At 35.0% G+C, this 21,596-nt stretch overlaps 1 protein-coding gene across 2 annotated transcripts in view; it reads left to right on the forward strand.

Annotated features, from left to right (window-relative positions):
- ASB3 (ankyrin repeat and SOCS box containing 3) overlaps positions 1-20,564 on the forward strand; it is a 90,842-nt gene extending 70,278 nt beyond the window's left edge. For both annotated transcript variants that reach the window (XM_011363966.2, XM_023532871.1), the window contains exons 9-10: positions 4,289-4,422; positions 18,930-20,564. In XM_011363966.2, the coding sequence (XP_011362268.1) occupies positions 4,289-4,422; positions 18,930-19,135 (340 nt within the window). In that variant the 3' untranslated portion in view covers positions 19,136-20,564. The remainder of the gene's footprint in view (positions 1-4,288; positions 4,423-18,929) is intronic.
- The last annotated feature ends 1,032 nt before the right edge of the window (positions 20,565-21,596 follow it).

The raw sequence follows: 21,596 nt of genomic DNA on the forward strand, positions 1-21,596 counted from the left end.
GAAGTTTCTGCTTTCCTTTAGTCAACTAGATGGAATATTCCTGTTCTACAATAATACTAATTTCCGAAGTAGCTGAGGACATAACTTGTTTACTTTAGGTAGTTTCTCAGAAGGACAGCTCTTACAAGTGATTATATGAAAATTGGTCTGGATTTTTCTTAGACAAGAAGAGGAAAACTGTTTCTATTAGCCTCCAGTCTTTGCAAAAGTTGTTAGTGTCTATTTGGGACTGAGAAGGTAATTACAGCAGAGAGAACTCTTTTGGCTTGATAATTCAAATTAAGTGAGAAAACAGAATAAAAATCTCCAGGAAAATAGAGAACATGGGTATTTAATAAAATTTCAGTAAAACATCTAGAAGGCCTAATTTTTGTGCTTCAGAAACTACCATTTACTAAAATAATGTTTTGACAAATACCGAGATTTTGTGTTTCAGCAGAAAGATGCTTTGATATCTTGTTATTTGAGTTTATCTTTTAAAAAGAGATCCTCTTTGGGGTTTATGCAGGCAACACTAGTGGTCTTGTAAATTTAATTTGCATTTCTGGGGACTCCATCTTCCACCTGGTGACTTCTCCCGTTGTGTGTGAAGAACAGGTCTTTATTTGGAAATATCCCAGTATCTCACTTTTTAAATTCTGTCTACCATTATATAGAATTCAGGAATTTTTACTAAGCAGAGGTTTAATGCTTAAGATTATCATCCCTTTCTGATACTAAGTGTTTCAGATATGTGGTTTGTAAAGAAAAACTGCTATGTGGTAGGTGCTTTGGGGAATATAGAAATAAAAGCAAAGTTTAGATATACCTTCTGATCTCCACTTTACTTTTTGTTTATAGTTTACAACAAGTTTAGTCCCCAATTGTATTTATTTCCACAGCAGCTGAATAATACAATGTTACCTGTCAAGTGCTCATTGTTGCAGTTTTCTCTATACTTTTCCAATAAATTTTCATAAAAATATTGATTTTAAGATAATTAAATGAAATATAAAGATTATTAAGAAATTCTGATTTTTAAAAGTTATTTGTATATGTGTATTTGTCTTAACAAATAGTGAAATATAAACATTTGCTAATGAATGCTCTATTTAGCTATTAACAAAGCTATTTAAGTACCCTTAACCTTTAACTTTTATTGTTGTGTCCTGGCTTGTGACAACTAGCAGCAGTTGGCCCTCACCATTCTAGGATTCACTCCCTGACTATGCTTGAAATTCCACCCGACGCATGGGTAGCTGCGGACACCCCTGATAGTGTGTTCCCTTTCCTCTCTTACCCCACTTGGTCCTTGTCCCCAAGGCACCCACTTTCTTCTCAGCCACATTCTTTGTTTTCCTCTATTGAAGTTACTAACCTGATTCCATATTGCTTGTCCATTACTTTCACCTTTCACACTCCATTCTGGTTTCTAGTTTATTTATTTCTTTAATCAAAACTTAGAATACTGCCTAACATGTAGTAGGCACTAGTTTAAGTTCTTTACCATATTAACACATGTAATATAAAATACACTAGATACTATTATTTTTATTTCACTGAGGAGAAAATTGATGCACGGAGTGATTAACATACTCACACAGCTTATTAATGCTAGAGCTTAGATTTGAACCCAGGCTGTCCTGCAGTGTGGCTCAAGTCTGTCTTTCTAACCACTGTGCTATGCCACCTTAGCCCTGTGTATCCACAGGGATATAGTAGTTATATTACTTACTTTCAGGTACCTTAATCCCTTGCCTAACCTGGGGGGATCTATGCCAACTTTTCTTGCTCCTTTTTACTAAATTATGAAGAACCTATGAAGGGAAAAAAATTAAAAATTGCTTTTTTCCTTTTCCTCCTCAGTCACCTACATAGACTGCTGGAAGAAGAGGGAATTATTTAGCTTTATTCTCCTAGAAGGCTTTGTAAAATATACTCTTCCATCCCAGTTCTGATACAGGTCCCCATCCCCCAGTGTGAATAGCCCATCTGAGAATTAATCCACTGGGTATGAGCTATATTTATTGGATAGGTTAGGATAGACAAGAGTTAAGAACCAGTAAGATTATTTTGAAGTAAATTGTAAAACTTGCAGCTATTTGAATTGAGAATGCCAATTGTATATAGTTTACTCAGAAGGAGTAACTTTAGTCACTTTATATTCATTAGAAAAAATACGGTGAAAATTTCACTTTAGCAATAAAAATGTTTAACATGGTCAAATTTTTGTTTACTGATCTTTTATTGAATGGATAAAGGCACTGTTTACACTGAATATGATAAATGTTTTGCTTTCTTTGATCAAATTTACATTCTTAGACTGTTATAAGAAAAAGTCTCCCATAAAAATTCCAATATGCTGTTAAAGTGGATTTTAGTTATATCTTATTTATACACGTTAGTCTGTTGCTTAATCTTTGTCATGTAAATTATAAATGTCTTTCCTAGATAGTACTTGTCTTAAACAGTTTTAAAAAAATGTATCTGGCTGAATAATTGCCTGTCACAATATAATCTACCAAGTTGAAATATTTTTTCAATTTTAAATGCAAGACTAAGTGCCCCCCCACCCCCTGCCGAATGTAATAAGTAATAGAAAGTAAATGTCATCCGTGCCTTTAGTTGATTAACTGTCACTCATTTATGATTGTACAGCTGCCTTCTACAACGTAATGGTCAGTATAGTATAATAACAACACTTCGGTGGCATTATCAGCATTGGTAAAATAAATTCACCGTTACATTAACTAAAGCTATGTAAACAGATTTATTTCTAGTGTGTTTAGCTAACTGCATAAAAATGACTTTGTATTTGGTCCCAGTGAGACTTAAAGCACATTAACATAGAAAAATGGAACCATTAAAAAAGAAGTAAGGAACCAGAACTAAGTAATCTTTAGTGTGGGGTTTCTAGAAAGGCAAGGAGATTTTTTTACCTTCGAATATACTTTATCATTTCCTTTATTCTCAGTATTTCTGGATAAATTGTGAGAAGAAGATGTTTTCCCAAGGCCTTTGTGCAACACTGAGTTCTTCATTACATAAGTTTGCATATTAGAGAATTAAGAATTTGGGAAATAATTTTCATACTCTAAATCAGTCATTTCAAGGATACTTTGACCCTGAATTACAAGAAATAAGTTGTCTTTGAGATGACAAGTTTAGGGTATTATTCAGTTTCTTTTCTTTCCTTCTGTTTTTTTCCTCTTTCTTTAGTCCTTGCTTGGTACTGTCTCCAAAAAATGACTTTGTAAAGAATTTCTGTTTTTGAAGTAATTACTAGAGGCCCTAATTATTTTCTTATTCTTCAAACAGTGTGGTAATAGGGGAGCATCTATGTGATGAGTAATCATGTTTGAATTTATACTTCTCTTTAAGCTTGGACTACAGTTCATGTTATAAGGCCTACTGAAAATGTAATACTGAAAATTTCAATTCAGTTCTAGTTTTATAATATTTTATAGTTTTAAATGTATGTTTACTATATTTTTTCATATTATTTTCACAAATAGTCCCCTGAAATAGACAGGTTAAGTATTATTCTAATTTTAGAGACCAGTATGTAGGGCTTAAAGAGTTTCACCAACATGATTGTAAGTAGTAGAGGTGCTATTAGAAATCAGAACTTTTCTTAGACCAGTGCTCTTTCCATTAGGATTCAAGTGCTTATAAAATTTAGGATCGTTTCTTTTGAATAGGTTGGTAGGAAATCTGAACTGTTTGCCTTGAATACCTTCTCTCAGTTCTTAGAGACAAAACTTATCCTGGTAATTCCTTTTGAGCTAAATATATAATAGTGAAGGTTATTAGAGGAGGTTGTACATGCCTGGGAGCTGGGTAGAAATAAGCCATCTTTCTCATACAATCAGTTTAGGGATAACTTTGGGTGTTTGGACTTTATCCTTTCAGGGCTGTTGAATTATTTGTCTGTAAGGTTGACCAGTCTAGATGTGGTAAGATGGTCCATTTGGGAGTAGATAACTGCAAATCCACTGATGACACTGGTGTTGTTGCTATCTTTTCTTACAACTACTGTTGGGAAATGGGATGGCAAATTCCCACCCTATACAAGATTGGGGGTTCCTTTTGTCATCTATTGGACAAACACACACAGAGTCAGTTTAGTTTCCTGTAGGAACCTGTAGATCATTATTTATATCCACTGAACTTGCCTCCAGTTACATGAATATTTTTTGGCTGCCTTCCATATTAAGATGTTGTAAGAATAGGTATGTGATGTTTGTTTTCAGGATGAATCCTTGGTGTATTTTTTGTTTAATGGTGTGTTAACATCTTACTAATATAGGATTGACTCAGTCAACGATGATACCCTTATCTTCACTTTGGAGTTTACTAATTGGAGGAGACTTCCTCCAGCTGTTGAAAAGATGCTGTCTGCTCGTGCCTCAAACTCCTCTTGGGCTCTACAGCAACATATTGGTAAGAAAGTACCATTTTAAAACACACTTCACTACTTTTTCTTCTCTTCTTTGTCTGGCTGTGTTGTAATTTTAAGTGATAAGAGTTTTTGGAAAACACATTGAAATTGGGCATCATTTGCATTTTCTTGATGTGGGGAAAGGATGGGAAGGGGAGGTTGCAAGGAGGTCATAGTAATTTACTTTAACAAAAATCACATTTACTGATATTTTTATTTAATTATATCCTTTTATTTTTAGTAAAGGTTATATAAACAAAGGTGAGTCCTAAGAATCTTATTAGTGAATATTTAGTTTGTGGTTAGAAAAAAGCTAAACTTAATTTTCCTTTTTGGGGCAAGTCTGTATTTGTGTTCTCTCTTTAATATTTATCACTTCTAAAAGGGAAATATTAACCATCCTTTATTTATACCTGTCCTTATTGAATGTATGCTGCCATTTTGTATATATAACTATGGAGGTGAGCCGAGTGAAAATTCTGTGAGTTGATTGATATTTGATATGACTGTTTTAAAACAAATTCTCAACTTACTCTCATTTATTAAAATGTTTTTAAGCTAGTTTAAAAAATTAAAAAGTGCACTGTAGATTTTACACAAGGAAACCAGTTTAAACGTAATATGTGCAAAGTATTCCTATTTAATAGTTATTCAGATTTATTTTACTTTATATTGTTAACCAGATTATATGTCTTAAGTTAGGAAAATTATTTCTTCACTGATATTTTTATGTTAAATATAACTCTTTATAAAACATGTTGAATAGGCTTTTAACAAGTGAACTTATGTATATGTAGAAATGTCTTCTAATTTCTTGGGAAATTATGTTTAAGTACATTTTCTCAAAAACAGACATTCAGGAAAATATACTCTTGAACTGAGGTATATTTAAACTGTTAGAGGGTTTCTGTTGAAGAAAAACGTAATCTAAGCTAGAATTTTTTTTAATGATAATGTTGAAAAACTCACTTGCATGTAATTCTTAATGTTGAGAATTGAACCTGCTTTTACTATTATGTATCTGCAGCAGTAGAGAACAACTATCAATTCAGAACAGGTAAAATGTGGGACAGCGGACTTGGGAACAGAAAATCAAAAGAGGGAGCATATACCAAATGGGAGAATCATTGCAGTGTATTAATTAGAAAGATACTTGAGAGTTTACTCTTAAGAATTTAACATATGGTAAGTTTGTCCATATGAAGGTAAAAATTGAGCACGAGTGCATTACCCTGCCGTAGTTTGAATTCATCAAGAACTTCTTGTTTAATTAGGCACTAGGTAGAGCTTGTATAGGGTAATAATCATCATCTCATAAGAGGATTTTATTTTGCTGAAGACTTGCAAAGCCTTTCTCAGAAGTATTAATGTACCTAATGCTGGTCTATTTCTGTAGCCAGACTGCTTTTCTTGGTTCCAGTCCCACATATCCAGCTGCCTTTTGGATATCTCCACTTGGTATCCCACATTTTCACATATCCAAAATTTGAACTTGTCATTTTTCCTATGACTCCTGTTGTTCCTACTGTCTGTTTTCTGGTTTAGGAGGTGAGATGATTTGAGAGTGCTATTTACTAAGAAAGTGAGTTATCCCTGGCAGCTGTTTGTATTTTTGTTTCATCCATATCAACGGTGTTCAGCAGGGATGGTTTTGCCCCACAAGGGATATTTGGCAATGTCTGCAAACATTTTTTGGTTGTCACAATTGGTAAGGGTGCTTTTGCCATCTAGGGAGTAGAGGCCAGGCGTGCTGCTAAATAAGCTACATGGGACAACCCCCCAACAAAGAATTATCTGGCCCCAAAAGTCAGTAGTGCTGAGGTTGAGAAATCCTGATCCACAATGACTCTTGTGTTGTCCGGTCTTAAGGTCTTTTATTCCTATCCTAGAAAGACTTTTTAACCCTGTTCTTATTGCAGACTACTTAGAAAAAGTGTATGTTTTCCTCCTAGTTGTATTGGCCTTCTCAGGTATTCTTCAGCGGGTCCTCTTTGCAGATAATGGGAGCCATTACTATGTTAGATTTTAGTAAGGCTGGGAGGAAAAGATATGCCCATCTACTCAGCTGCTGGAGTTTCAGATGGGATTATGATTCTTTTCCTTTTTGTAATTCAGAGCTCTCTCGATGCACCCAGCTCCCTTTTCTCCTTCGATTTTCAGGACACTCATGTCTGCATATTAGTCATCTGTACTCTTCTCTCCTTTATTTGTATGATAGTCTTACTTTCACCTCACTTTCTTCAGTAACTTATCGTGGCATTAAAAACTACCTTGTCAATATATTCCTTTAAATTTTTTGCGAAAGATGCTTCTTGCAGCTCTACCACTGTTAGTAAGCTCCTAGATAATTCCAGCTCCCTAGCCAGTCTCTATCCCAAGGGAAAGACTTTCTCCATTTTTTTCCTAAGCCCTTTTCAAGTCCTGGAGATGCCGCATATGTGGCCAAAATTCTCCTTTTTTCACCTTTTTCTCTCTAAGGAAATAGCAACTTGCCCTGGTAGTTTGTAAATATAAAAAAAGTTCCTTTGCTGCTCATTCTTGAATTATCAAATCAGATTTGTCTTCAAAAGTTTTCTTGCATCAGAAAATAAATGTATACCAGGTGAAATTTACTGACTGGTTGTAGCTTTAATAACCGTTTTTGATCATGTGCCTTATATGTGCCTCTTAGAAACACATCCATTTAACTACCATGTAGCACTTAACATCTTAGTCAAAAAATTCACCAACCTCTGAACTGTCCAAGATCAAGTCAAAGTAATTAAATTATGGATAAAAGCACTTGGCTTTAGTTCATCCTAAACTTTTAATGATCAAATATGTATAATTCTTTCAAGAGTATTTTATAGATCTGGATCCTAAAAAGGATCCTAAAAGGGCTCCAGGAAACTTTCTTGATCTGTTCATTTCAGAATTCCTCTGCTTTGTTCTAAAAAGGATTTAAAACAGTTTGTAATGTAGATTATAACAAAAAACAGTAAAACAGAACTTAAAAGTGGAAGCAAGAGAAAAGTGAAAAAGGCGGTGATGGATATAAAGTGGGGCCAGGGAAAGCATAGCATAGTAATCTGAAACTTGTTAGGCCGTAAACTTGGCTCTGACTGAGCTCTGTAGTCATTGATATTGGGTAACAGAATTCATAAGATAAAACAAACTCATTGCTCAGAAGTAAAGAAAGTTTCCTGGACAATATCTTGGTAATCATGGTTTCTTGGGACTTTATTTTACCTATCTTCAATGTGAACTGTTGCTATTGTATCAAAGTATAAATCAGCAAAAGCAATTCTTAAGTTGTCAGTACAGTGTAGTCCAGGTACTCAGGTCTCTGCTGCTCTAAATTAACCAGGGTTAGATTTATAACATCTGGAGGAATGGATGACTTCTGTGCACTTTGAGCAGTTCTGTCTAAATATTCTGTCTCTCATTTCAATTTTTAACAGTAGTAGTAATGAGTTAAAGATTATACTACCTAAGAAGTATCAGAGTACAGCTATTTTGTGTTGCAGATTGAGTTGAGAACATATTTTTAAGAGATAGTTGATCTTAAAAGTAGAAGCAAAAGGAAAATGAAAAGTAAAGATTGATCTGTGATAGGCTAAGAATTCTGTTGCGAAACCCAAGGAACATTATGAGGACTCCTTCCAGAATGTGGGCTGAACAAATATCCACGATTGAAACTTTGAGTAGTGCTCCTAGTTTTGAGCAATGCTCCTTCCTTATGTACTCTTTAAGATAAACCATTTGTGGTAATTAAGCACAGTAAGCTAACTACATGTGGCAACTTATGTGATTGTTATATTTACAGTTAAAGATTGGCGAATAACTACCAGAAACAAAATTTAAGTTTGAGAAGGTTCATAGTTGATCTATAATCCTTCCTGGTAATAATTTTTTTCTAGATTTATTGAGATATAATTGACATATAACATTGTGTAAGTTTTGACTGTACCTTTCTGGTAATAATTAACTAGCATTCCAGTTGTCTCCTCAAGCCATTTCTAGTTTAAGGCAGTGAAACATATCCATTTTTAAAAGAATACTCTTTTTTTCTGTTTTCTATATCAAGAGCATGTATCTTATTAAAAAGATGGCAGGTGGGGCACAATCTTATTTCAGACTTATGGAAAATTTTAACTCCTCTGCTACTTTGATTCTCATGGTATTAACATGGTGTAGGTTCTGCATGGACATCAGGCAGAGTAAAATGGTTAAAGGTTGGATGGAGCTCTGGAATAAAATCACACACTTCTACTACTTTCTAGTTATAGAGAGTTTACTTATATCTCTGAACCTTGGTTTCCTCAATTATAGGAAGGAATAATAATAGTACCTCCCTCACATCATTTACACAATGGATTTTATCGTTGTGGAAGAGACAGACCTCAATTAACTGAGTTCCGTTTCATTTTCCTCTTCCTTGGAACACAGCCTTGACTGTCATGTGATTGGCATAAGTGGTAAAAGAAAGCATTAGACATTTGGGTATGAGTTTGATATGCTGTCACTTTCCTTGCTAAGGAAATCTGAAAGTCATATTTGAGATGGCAGTGACATAAGATAGAAGTAACCTGGAACCACTTCACTGTCACTTCAGGACACCTGCCCTGGAGAATCACCTGACCTGAAGAAGATTTTGCATGAGCAAGAATTAAACCTTTGTTTGTTAAGACACTGGTTTTAAAGATTTACATGTTAGCCTGTAACCAAGCTAACCCATAACCAAATCCTGTTGCAGAGGCAATGACCAAGGAAAGGTTAATAAAAGCTATAAATAATGTAGTGTAGTATACTTGGTAGTGAGTATTTATATAAATGCTTTGTGGTGGAATAACTCAACTAAAGCCTAGTAGCTCCTTATTTAAACATTGATTTGCAAAACCCCAACTTGGAGTTTTTAGATAAAATGTGCAATAAACTGAAAAGTTTGGCGGGACTGAGGACATATGGGGAGTAAAGAGTTGCCTTTTTGCAACAATAGAATAAATTCATTGTCTCTAGTCACAAGGGCTATGCCCATAGAATTAATAAAGCTGAGTATTTCGTGAGACTCAGAGCCTACTATTCACAATGATTTTTTTAATTCTAAAGTATTTTCTCTAGATTATTATTAATCTAGGTGAGATAGTATCACTAAGAACCCCATCGGTAATTGCCTTTCATCTTCAGAAATTAAACTTGTTATCTTCTCTTTGTAGAGTAGAAAACTTTTGACTTGATATCTGTTGTGTTGTGGGGTCTTGACAACTTCAGCAGAAGCCTGCTTTGATTAACATTGTCCTGCAGACTGCCCTTATTATTAGATTTAAGAGCCTGACTTAGTTTTACTTTTTCATGAAAATTTTGTAATTAACTTAAAATTTTAAAAAAGTTCCATCTGCTCTCTTATAATTTTGGCCCCACAGAACCTCTTAGTAATCCAAATGGTTTAATTAATTAATTAATTAAGTAATTAATTTTTGTGGTGAGGAAATCCTTACCAAACTAGGTAGTGATGAGTTGTATGCACATTTGCTGAGACATTTTGTGCTGTTACAACTGTTTTTATGTTGTCAGCAGTCTGTTGGTAAGCTAAGAGAGAAAATGTTACCCTGGAGCAATTAAAACAGAAATTTTTAAAAGTATATTAAGTACCAGCCCACCAAATAGTATTAGAAAGCCCATGTGACTTTCCAGATATGGACTGCATTGCATATGTGTGTCGGCAGATCCCTAGACAGCTATATCCCACTTGGAAGAAAAGAAAATTATTTTCCACATCCCAAATATCTATTTTAAGGTAGAGAGGCAGTAAGGACAGAGCTTTAGCTTCTGATAACTTGTTAATTTCAGAACTTTTAAACACTCAATCTATAATTTTTATTAGTTCCAAATGTGACCACAGGCAGAAATTTCAGTGAAGAGAAACTATCTTGTAAGTTTTTCTGTAGGTAAGCATTTATAAATCTAGATGTTTTTATTCATCAATTTCTTAATGAAGGGATTCTTTAAGTACATGTCAACTATGTATCAGACACTGATTTAGAATCTATGAATGAAAAATAAAGTGAACATAATTCTTTAGTGCACTGGCTAAAAGGGAATGATATGAGGTCATGCCAGAATTTTCTTTTTCTTTTTAAGATAAGAGAGGCTGAACATGTTTTATAGATCAAGGTGCCTCTGTGAAAAAAAAAATCACACAAACAAACATTAAAGATTTGGAGATAAAAGCAATAATATATATAATAAGATTTCAGATAAGTCAGAGATGAGATTAGCCTCAAATAGGTCCATTTTTTTTTTTTTTAGAAGAAGAGATATGAGGATGGGGTGAATATAGATAAGTTTATAGTTTGAGGATTAGATGCTCAGAGGAAGAGACTAGAGTACCTTTTGTTTTTACTTTGAAGTAGGAAGTGAAGTCTTGCTAATTAAGAAAGAGGTTGAAGTGAGAGTTGGGTAGGGGACGTGATGATTTAGAATGGTTGTTTTGGGAAAGAATTGGGAACCAGTGAAAGATCTGCTGAGCAACCCTGTGGGCCTGGTCGAAGTTGGAAGTGGTACTTCTTCACGTGGTTATATGATCATTCTTTTCCCCCCGACGTTGCTTTGCTTTCTCTGTATTGGGATGCAGAAGGAAAATGGTGAAGATTGATCCTGGGGATTTTCAGAGCAGATACAGAGAATTGAGATGGTAAAATAAAATAATATAAGTTATGGGCCTATGGAATTCAGTTAAATAGGAAAGGAAATGATAAAGGAAGGAGGGACCTCTGATTGACTAGACAGCAGGAGGAGTCAGGGGACCTGAGATCTCAGTGATATTAAAGATTGGGTGTAGTGGCAGTAAGGGAGAGCAAACTCTGGAAGGAAAGGAAGTAGTGTATGTTGAAATTTAAAGACAGAAAAACATGGGTCTGAAAACGGTGCAGAACTATGAGAATGCTAAACTTGCCTCCTAGACCTGTGATAGGTATGACAAAGTGTGAAAGAATGAGAAAAATCTATTTAATAATTGATTAAAGAAATAATTTCTTTGGGAATCAGGCTTTTGTGAGGACAAGAGGTAGAATGTTCTGCACAGTGTTCTAGATGTAGGAAAATTTGTTTATGGTAAAGTGGGAGTTCCTGAGAACTTTATGAAAAGATTTTGGCGGGAGTTAGATTTTGCTTTATAATGTTGAGGTTAATTTTTTCCTGTCAGACTGCAGTTAGGGAAATGAAAAATGGATTTTTATTTTCTGAGAGATTCTGAGATCATGATTCATTCTTTCATTTGATAATCACAAGAAAATGCTTCGGCTAAACAATTTTACTTAATTTTCAAATATTCCAAACTCCAGAGAGGCATTCTAAAGGTGGGAGAGAGGAAGGTGAAATTGCTTATCAATGATTAAGTTCCCTTTCATTTGATCTTTTCTCTAATAGTAAGGTTATAGTTGTAAGAATCGAGCTTTCATCTCCGCCCCCTCCCACTCCAATTAGCATGTGTGGTCCAATGCCTTGTACCTATATGTATCCATATGGGTTAGGTCAGTGCTTCTCAAAGTGGGGTGCATGGGATTGGTCATGTAATCACACTTGTGGTATGCTTTGGTGAATTGTAGTTCATGTGTGATTATTCAGTGACCTATGATTACATCACTTATTTTAAGCAATTCTCAAAAATTGGTTAAGAAGCTTAAGAAGATTTCTGCAAAGAAAAAGAAACAGTGTTTTGTGTGGATAATACTAAAGATACGAGTATTAGTGAACCAACAAAATAATTGTAGAACTGCACTCCTGTTTTTTTATCAGTCACGTTTTGTGGTAAAAATGGCAACTACCTAATCTGAGCTAACAAGAAGTTCAGAAGTATCAAGAAAAGTATTTAAAATATGATTCACCTTTACTAATATTAACAGTGAGCCTTAACCTTAGGATATAGTATGCCTTGAGATACTAGGTAATGAAAAAAATAGTAAAACACTCTAAGCATCCAAAACATGAAGACAAACTCTGTGAGTCTTTTCATCAATATTTAAATCATAATGATGCTCAATTCATTATTTTTACAAAATTTACTAAGCATAGTAATACATGCTTAGAGCTTTTTTTAAGTTTTCTTATTCAGTAGTGAAAAGACAAAAAGTCACACACCATTGGGGAAACACACTTTCTTGCTGCCATAGGAAAACTGGCTGAAATAATATGGAGATGCAGTAAAATATGTTTCTTATTAGCAAATATTATTGAAAGAAGCATAGAAAACATTGCTAAAGAGTTAAAGAAAAGAGTAAAAAGAAATAACCCTGCAGGTAAGAAGTATGATATACTAAGTTGGAAGAAGATATGTAATATTTATAACATCTCAGCTTAAGGTATTTAAGATTCTGTTTCAGTAAGAAAATAGTTACTTTTCTGAGAGCCACTGAAGGAAATTTGTACCAGAAAGGATATATTTGCAACAGTGAAGACAATTGAAAAATGGTTTTTTTGGCAAAGCTATGTAAGAATGACTACTCATGGAGTGGCTTACTTTTCTGTCAATGTAAGGAAATAGAGATAACATCATACATGAAATGAGTTTATTACCTCATTAATAGTCAGGATAATACAGAAAACCAGAGGAGTTAAAACCAGAAGTACGTGAAATAATACTGTTGTGGATAATTTTATAAAAACATGAACTTTAAAATATATTAGAGTATTTGTAGTACTTAATAATGAGATAGGAATGACCATGATTATTGTTTATATATACAGAGGTTTGCTTATTATCTGTGACACAATATATAAGAGAGTCCTTGAACTTAAAAATGAATTATGTACTTTTGTGAAGCTACAACTGTGTTCCAATTTTCTTAACCATCTTTCTTAGTGATAAATAGCTATCGGTAGTATAAAACCTAGTACATATTTTCTAAAAAATTTGTTGATTTAAGATAAAGATGACATTTTAACTGAATGAGAAAGAACCTGATTTCTGAAACTTTGCTATGGGGAGATGCTTTTGAAAACAGATGCTGGGTCAGCCCCACCCCTGTTTCTTAGCCTGGCCTCAGGTTCTCTGATTTTTCTGTGTCCCTCTGAGTGAGCCCCTCTGTCGCCAGCTGTCTGCATGGCTCTCTACTGCCCTTTCTTCTGTCCCACTCGATCTAGTCTCAGTGGCATTTTATCTAATGGCTACCATCTAAATAAAAACCCTTCTCTCCTAAACCTCTCCACTCTCCATCTACCCACTCTGCCTCATTTCTCTTCCTAACATTTCTTATTCCTGACACTGTTTATTTAGTCATTGTTTGTTTGTTTGTTTATCATCTTTCTCTTCTTGCCAAAGTAGGAGCTCCATGAGGGAAGGATTTTATCAGTTTTGTTCACTGCTGTGTTCCCAACACTGGAGGATGGCAGACTCTCAAGCCGAAAAACAGATGAAAGGAACTAGAAATTTATCTGTCTTTTTTCTTCATTACTGGCAGGGATTTTCAGTTATTAAAGACTTATTATTTTTAGGGACACTTATTAGTATCTGACTTGAAGCAAATTCTCTGTCATGGAAGTTCCTCACATTGCTCAGAAGCACTGGAATCTTCCTGAATTCTCTTTGATGGTGGTTCTACCCAATCCACCCCACTCATGAGCATTGCAGATGTCATTCTCTGGGGTTTGTGCATTCCCAGGGAACTAACTCTTTGCTAGTCATTGTGGTTTGGCTAAAGCTGTGTCTGTACAGTCAGTGTATATCTCTACAAGGTACAAATCATATGCAGATCTGGAACATGAATGTGTGGCAGACACAGCTAATGGCTCCATCCATATCCCCTTACCTCCACCTCTAAATGAATGAATGAATGAATGAATGAATAAATAAATAAATAGTAAAGGAAAGAAAGGGAAGAAAACAGATGCTAGGAAATATTTGTATTATGTTATTTCCTTGCCAGAAACAATGTGTGTCACCTAGAAAAACTTCATATTGACACATTTAAAATACATGGAAACAGTATCCATGGGTTTTGAATACTTTTAATAAAAATATAAAAATGTAAACTGTCTAAATAGCTTATAAGGTGATTGATATCAGGAAAAACAAATTTACCATGTGAATTTTGATAAACTTTTGCATAATTGGTAGATGGGATAGGATAATATCCTAATTAGTTCAGCTAAGCCATGATATACTTCTTCCATTTGATTCTACATGCTTTTGTAAGATATTGTTTTCAGCTGCATTAGCCCTTATCACCAGGTATCAAAGTAAACTGGACCTAGAACCAAACTTGGAATTGCTGAGTCACTAAGATTTAAATTAATTAAGTTTATTAAATCACCTTGCTCTTATTAAGATATTGTTAATATTTTTAGTAAAAGCAAAAAAGATTTTATACTTTTAATAAATAAAGTTATTTAAAATATATATCTTATTTCATTAGCTTATTTTTTTAGTTTCGTGTCTGTTTTGTAGTGCAAACAATGTTAATTTGATAGTATACACATATAATTTGTATGTAAGTAAATATCCACACATTGGGGTTATTTACTCAAAGACTAATTGGGTATGCAGTCATTTGGAGATCACTAGATTAGATGGTGTCTAGGATTTGTATGATATTTTACACTTTATAAAATACTTTTGCTAAAATGTTCTAACTTGAACCTCATCAACAACCTTTGATGCAGAGAGGTGTCATTATGCCCATTTTATAGAGGAGGAACTGAAGGCCAGCGTATTTAAATGTCTTGCCCAGTATCACACAACTAGTTAATAGTGGCTTCTCAATTCCAGCATAGGTCTTATTATTGAATGATACTCTTTCTGTTTATTACATTCATAATGTACTGGTCATTCTTCAGGTTTTGATTTCCTGCCTTAATCTGTTTATTATTTATTTTTCAGAGTCCTTGGGTAGTTGCTTTTTGTATTTTGTTTAGCGTTTTTAGTAGTAATCAGTGGAAGAAAGACTGCAGGTAATTAAGAAAGATGAAAGCCAATCAGAAAGACAATATATTAATGATGAAAATATAAATTGCATGGGGTGACTCCATAGTGTAGTGGTTAGCATGTCTGCTTTACACGCGGAAGGTCTTGGGTTCACGCCCCATGTGGAGCCATGGACCATAACCCCAGTTGCGCCAGGCCCCAGTTGTACCAGGCCCCAGTTGCTCCAGGCCTTGGGTGCGCCTGGCCCCAGGTGCACGCCGCAAGCTTGTGGGAGGAGATGCCCGCCTTCAGAGATCCAGTTCTTAAGGGGAAACAGCAACATCCATAGGTCAGGGGTTGAAGCAGGGCGGGAATTAAAGAGGGGGGGAAAATATATATATAGATAGATAGATAGATAAACTTATGTTTATCTATACCAAATTGAATATGATTGGGTTATAAAAGTAACTCAAAAGTATAGCATGGTTTTAGACATTATTTTTTAAGCTGTGATCAGTGCCATAATCCAGGAAGAGAGAGATTTATTTAACGAGTTAAAATCTAGTTTTAATAGGTTTTCATGAAAGTATCTTTTACCTACAGCTTCTGAGCTTTTTTTGTATTATAAATTCTGGGCATGGCTTGATCTTCTCTTAGCCTAGTGGCAGCACATCTGGAGGTATTATGCATCATTAAAACTTGCATAGGAATTTTGCATGCTTTGAAATATTGCATATATGATTATAAAATCCCCCTAGTATTCCTTGGCATATTAAACTAAGATGACACTGATGGGTATATTATTGTCTGTGTTAATAATCTACAGATGAAAGACTCCCTGAGTTCAGATGAGTACAGTTCTTACCTTTAATCGTTCAGCAGGCCAGTGATCTATTGTACTCATGGGAGGAAAACCAAAATGGTGCAATTAAAGTTGGAACCAATATCTGAAGTAACTACTTTTTCCTTTTTTAATTATTAAATGGAAAGGTATTCTGAAAGTTTCAGTGATTTAGAAGATGTTAGAGAATTGTTTTGGGCTTATTATAGTTCAAAGAACCCTGGACTTGGAGTCAAGTCACTTGGCTCTAGTATCAGATGTGTTGATGTACAGTGTCCACATGGGCAAGTCCCTTGGCATCCCATAACAAATGTGTGTACCTGTGCAGTTTGGCTTGATCACAGATGATTAAGCTTCCAGGTATATATTAGCGTAAATAAACAGATGGTTTATTTAGCTTTAAATATAGGGCTACAGTGGTGTAGTTAGGTGACTGGGAAACTCTGTCAGTCTGTCAGTGCTGCCGGAGGCTGTGGGGTCGCCAGAGGAACTCTGCTCAGTCAGCCTGAGGAGTTTGTACGTCACTGTAGTCTTTCGAATTGGAGAAGCTGGAGAAGCATTAAGGGCCCGTTAGCCCTGAGTCAGCAGCTGTCCTCTGGGTTGCACAGCCATCCTTTCTCTTCCTTCTGGGTGTGTAATATCTACATTAACAGGAATGTGCAAAATGAAGAGATGTCAGTTTAACAAGATGGCATGTTAAACTCCAACTGAATATAAGTAAAAATTCTCTTAACCAACCTTACTTTACCCCATGCACTCGTCAGTTCCTCTGTCAGTCCCATCCGACTATGCCCATGGCATGCTCATGGCATGTTTGCAGCTGAGAGGCTACTCTCTAGTATGCCAGCATACTTTTGTCCCTACCAGTAGAGCTGTGTGCTTACCAGGAATCAGTTATGCTTATTTCCAAAATTTTTATTACATTTGTGCCTACTCCATGACCTTAAGACCACTTATTGTTCCTGATATCCTTGAGAAGGCTTCCTTATATGTAATAGTTGAACATAGTCAATCTTACTTGTTGAAATTTAATCTGCTTACTCGTTTAGAGAACTGGGGGGGGGGGGGGGGGGCGGGGGCGGGGGTGCCATCTTAGCCCCGGGAGAGGCGGGGGGGGGGGTTGGGGGAGGCGGGGGTTGCAGTTGAGCATGCTCTCCATATGAATTCCTGCTAATCCCTGCAGTGCTTCTTCTACCTGGGTTATCCTATCTTAGAAGTGAGAATGATGATTCTTCCTTTAAGTTCACAGAAGAGGGTAAAAATTTAAACAAGATATGGATATGAAAACACTGGGAATAAATGTGCTATATATTATAAATGCTGTAGTCTAATTATAATGGGGAGTCTATGACTCATAGTTTAAGAAAATACTCTTCTTAGACTCAAGTTTTAGGTGCAAAATCAGATAATCCTTTTGCTTTTCTTATTTGGCATTTTGAAACACTATGGTTTGAGGAGCTTCCCAACTCAGGATAAACTAAACTAACGTAAACATAAACCAATAAGCTTAAAGTAAAATGTAAGATGGTGGATTAACTTTAGTGGTTTGGAAGATGTCGAGGATGTTAGAGAATTAGTATGTCTCAGGCCTTATGGGGTATTACAGTTTAAAGAACCCTAGACTTTCTTGTTTTCTTATGGTTGAGTAATATTGCATTATATATATGTACTACATCTTCTTTATCCAATCATCTGTCATAGGACACTTCAGTTGCTTTCATGTCCTGGCCACCATGAATAATGCTACTTATTTGATTTTATTAATCAATGTCACCTTAATAACTTAAATAAAAAAATTGAAGAACCCTAGACTTGGAGTCAGATGACTTGTCTTTGCTGCTCTGATCCTAGTCTGTTAATCATTGTTACATTTCATGGGGATTTTATAAAAGAGTTCTTGGACAAATAAAAGATGTACATTTGATTCACATAAAACCACTAGCTGTTTTTAGTTTTCTCAGTTTCTATGGATATTAACTTTTTTAGTTAACACTTTTCATCTTGGAAAATGAAATTACTTATGATTCTTAATTAAGTGCATATGGATTATTTTTTAATTGGTAATTAACTTTTGGCAGCAGTGGTTTTAGTGTTGTATATACATATACACATACTTTGGATTCAGATGCACTGGCTCTACCACATACTAGATATACGACCTTTGGAAACTTACTTTAAACCTCTTTTTAAACCTCCATTTTCTTATTTCTGTAAGAGCATGATAATATATACTTAAAGGGTTAATGAAGATAAAAAGAGGATGTGTGTGAAGTTTATGGGCATATGGCAAGTAGACACTCAGTAAATGTTCCATTTCTAGCTGTGTCAATTTTTAAATTTCATTCTGTATCACAGATAAAAGGAGGAAAACTTTTGTAAGTTATGCAGTAATTCACTTAATGTGGTAGGTCTGGAGACCATTTGCAAAGAAACAGAGTAAGAGGGAGATAGCATTTGCTGCTGTGAGCTTCTATCTTTTCTAAAGTTCATCCATTTCTTAAGTACCGGCTGGTATTGTCAGATTCCTAGAATGTGAACATTTAATTTTATGTGGCCTTGGTACTGACTTTGAATGTGTCGTCAGCAGTGGGAGGGAGAGGAAGGAACCAGGTGAAGGCTATAAAAAGAATAAAGTTATTGTGATCATTTTGGCCCAAGTAATCTTTCAAAAAAAAAAGTAAGTCCAAGTAACGTACCACTTCTCTTTTACTACACAGAGATGGAGAAAAAAGACATTTACCTTAATGTTTAAAATATTTTCATCTTATTTTTATGGTTTGTTTCTCCAGCCGCTGTTCCATGCCTGGCTCACCTTTGTCGTTTGGAAATTCGGTCCAGTCTAAAACCACAACACCTACGATCTGACAGTTTTATCTGTCAGTTGCCACTTCCCCGAAGCCTACATAATTACTTGCTCTATGCAGAGGTTCTGAGGATGAATGAAGTTCCAGAACTGGCAGTTATTCAAGATGGAGAAATCAGCGAAGCTACTTAACTGAGCTCATGTCTTACTCTGAAAACCACCAAGACAAAGAGCCATGGAATACAAAGTCTTCATGATTTTATGGTCACAACAGATGATTTTTGTTTGAATGGTTGGTTAGATTTGGAGATGGGAGCAGTAGTTTAATGCAAATGTTTACAACTGGGCTTCCTGGTAAAAAAATATTGTAAACCTCACTTACATTACTCTATTGCAATTTCATCATCAGTACATTTTATGTTGTAATATTTACTTACCTAACCATTTTCTGCTTTATTCTGTTAATGAACTGTGATGCTGTTTGTAAGGCTAAATGTGGCATATTTCCATTTGTGATTCTGTATTTATATAGGACCAGACGCTTAGAATGGAATGTGTAAAACTTCGCTGGAAGTGCACACAATGGGTTTGAATCTGTTATTTTATTTGAGATTGAATATCTCATATTTATAAAAGAATTATAGTTCATTCTCATCTCTTAATTCAGTCACTTTTATGAAGAATTGTTATTTATTGTTTTTTTCACAGGTAAACTCAGGGGAGAATTAAAAAAAGAAGAATATAGAAAATGCATCATTTTGCTGTTTTCTTTTTTCTTTCCAGTTCCTTGATAATCTCTGGCTAAAAAAGACTCCTTTTCTGCAAAGGCAAGAACAGACTTCACTTCAAAGATATGCTTAGTTGAGAAAAAAATTAGGTTGATATTGAGATAAATGAACATTTTGCCACATTTAGAATACTAATCAGGAGACTGGGAGGGACATTTCTGTGGTACCATCTTTAAAGAAAGAAAGGTATGTATTCCTGAGTCACTCAGTATCAAATAAAAACATTCAGGCTTCATTCAGCCTCCAAACCAGGGCAGCTTTGATCCTATGAAACAATGATTGCCAGTTCTATTAATATTGTAGTGTTTTTCCTTTTTATTATCTAGATAGGTTATCAAATGGTCCATGAAATGTAGACCTCAGAGTCCTAGGTTAATGAGACACTGCCTCATTGATTTTATAATTGCTCAGTATGAATCTAGAGTCACAGAGGACTAAATACTGGATCAAGTGAGCTGTGATAAGAGGCTGTGGGGACCAACCTTGACAGAAAGGTTATGAAAGCATTACCAACATAATAGACAACTAGTGATGGAGTCCAAAGGAGGGCAGGTCTTCTGTCCGGTTGGGGTCCTGTGGCTTAAAATAGATGGGGGCGGGTCAGCTGGCTCCATCTCTGATGGGCTTTTGCTGTTTGATAAAAGCAGTGATGAAGGCAGACCAAATGATGGAGACATTATTAAGGTCCAGACTGAACTCAGACAGAATAGAGCTATAATTGCTGCCTGTCGGGTGGAGATAATGTTTGAACGTAGGTATACAGGCAGAAGGGTAGATAGGGAAGTCAGATGGAAATGCTGATACTCAATGTAATAAAAAATTTCAATAATGTATGTATTATGTAGTATTTTTTAAATGTCCTAATTTTATTTTTCCAAATCTTAAGTCTTTAATTTTTAACATAACCAGTTTTTCATTAGGGCCAAATATACATAGAATGTTTACATTTGAGGGTGAATATTTTCATATGCTTTTGTTCATGTTCAAATATGTAATTCAAGTATCTATAACTTATTGAGCTCTTGTTTAAAAAATCTAAAAATTAATATTTCAGAGACATTTAAAAGTCTTTGGTATTTAAACAGATGATCACTTACTCTGTATAATGTATCTTTCTTTTAGACTATTTTATAATAAAATATTTAGGAATTTTAGGACCTATTGCAAGGACTAAGTGAGAAATCTAAAAGTACCTAAAAGTAGTTGAGTTATAGTTAACAGCTTCTGATCAAAATGATAATTCTAGTTAGTGTGGACCTTAAGCCCTGCACTACAGGTGCTTTAACACTCTGTTTAAAGTCGCAGTGGGCCTAATGAAGAACCCCATATAATAGTTCTCTAATGGTGGTACATATTACCAGAGCAGGACACAAATCAGCTATAATAACAATTGCCAAGAGTTCACTCTTCTTTGGCTCAGTGTATTCTTTAAGTATATTTCCCACTGATTTTTCCTGTTACAGGATTTTTTTTCTGTGGTGATTCAATGTAAAGGCAGTAACCTGAACACTGTTTCTTTAAATTTCCGTCTCTCTTTTGCCAAAGTAGCAAGTGTCTTGCTTGATGTACAGCTTCCCGGTGGCCATACTTCCTAGAGATCACTTACACTCCTTCTGGTCTCATGATCACCTATGACAATGATAATCCTTGATAGGCAGCTTAAGTGTTATATGTCACATGACCAGTCGATATCTCTAACTTTATTTTATTTTTAGTATTATTTTTTAATCTCTAACTTTAAAACTGTTCTTCCTACCTAAGTCCATTTGTAAACCTAAAAATTGTGATGTTTTAGTATTATGTCAGGTATAGTTGAAGACATATGAATATTTTTTGATTGATTACTCCCTAAAGTTCTCTAACTT

This window comes from Pteropus vampyrus, unplaced genomic scaffold (assembly GCF_000151845.1).
Source record: "Pteropus vampyrus isolate Shadow unplaced genomic scaffold, Pvam_2.0 Scaffold91, whole genome shotgun sequence".
NCBI classification, from domain to species: Eukaryota; Metazoa; Chordata; class Mammalia; order Chiroptera; family Pteropodidae; genus Pteropus; species Pteropus vampyrus.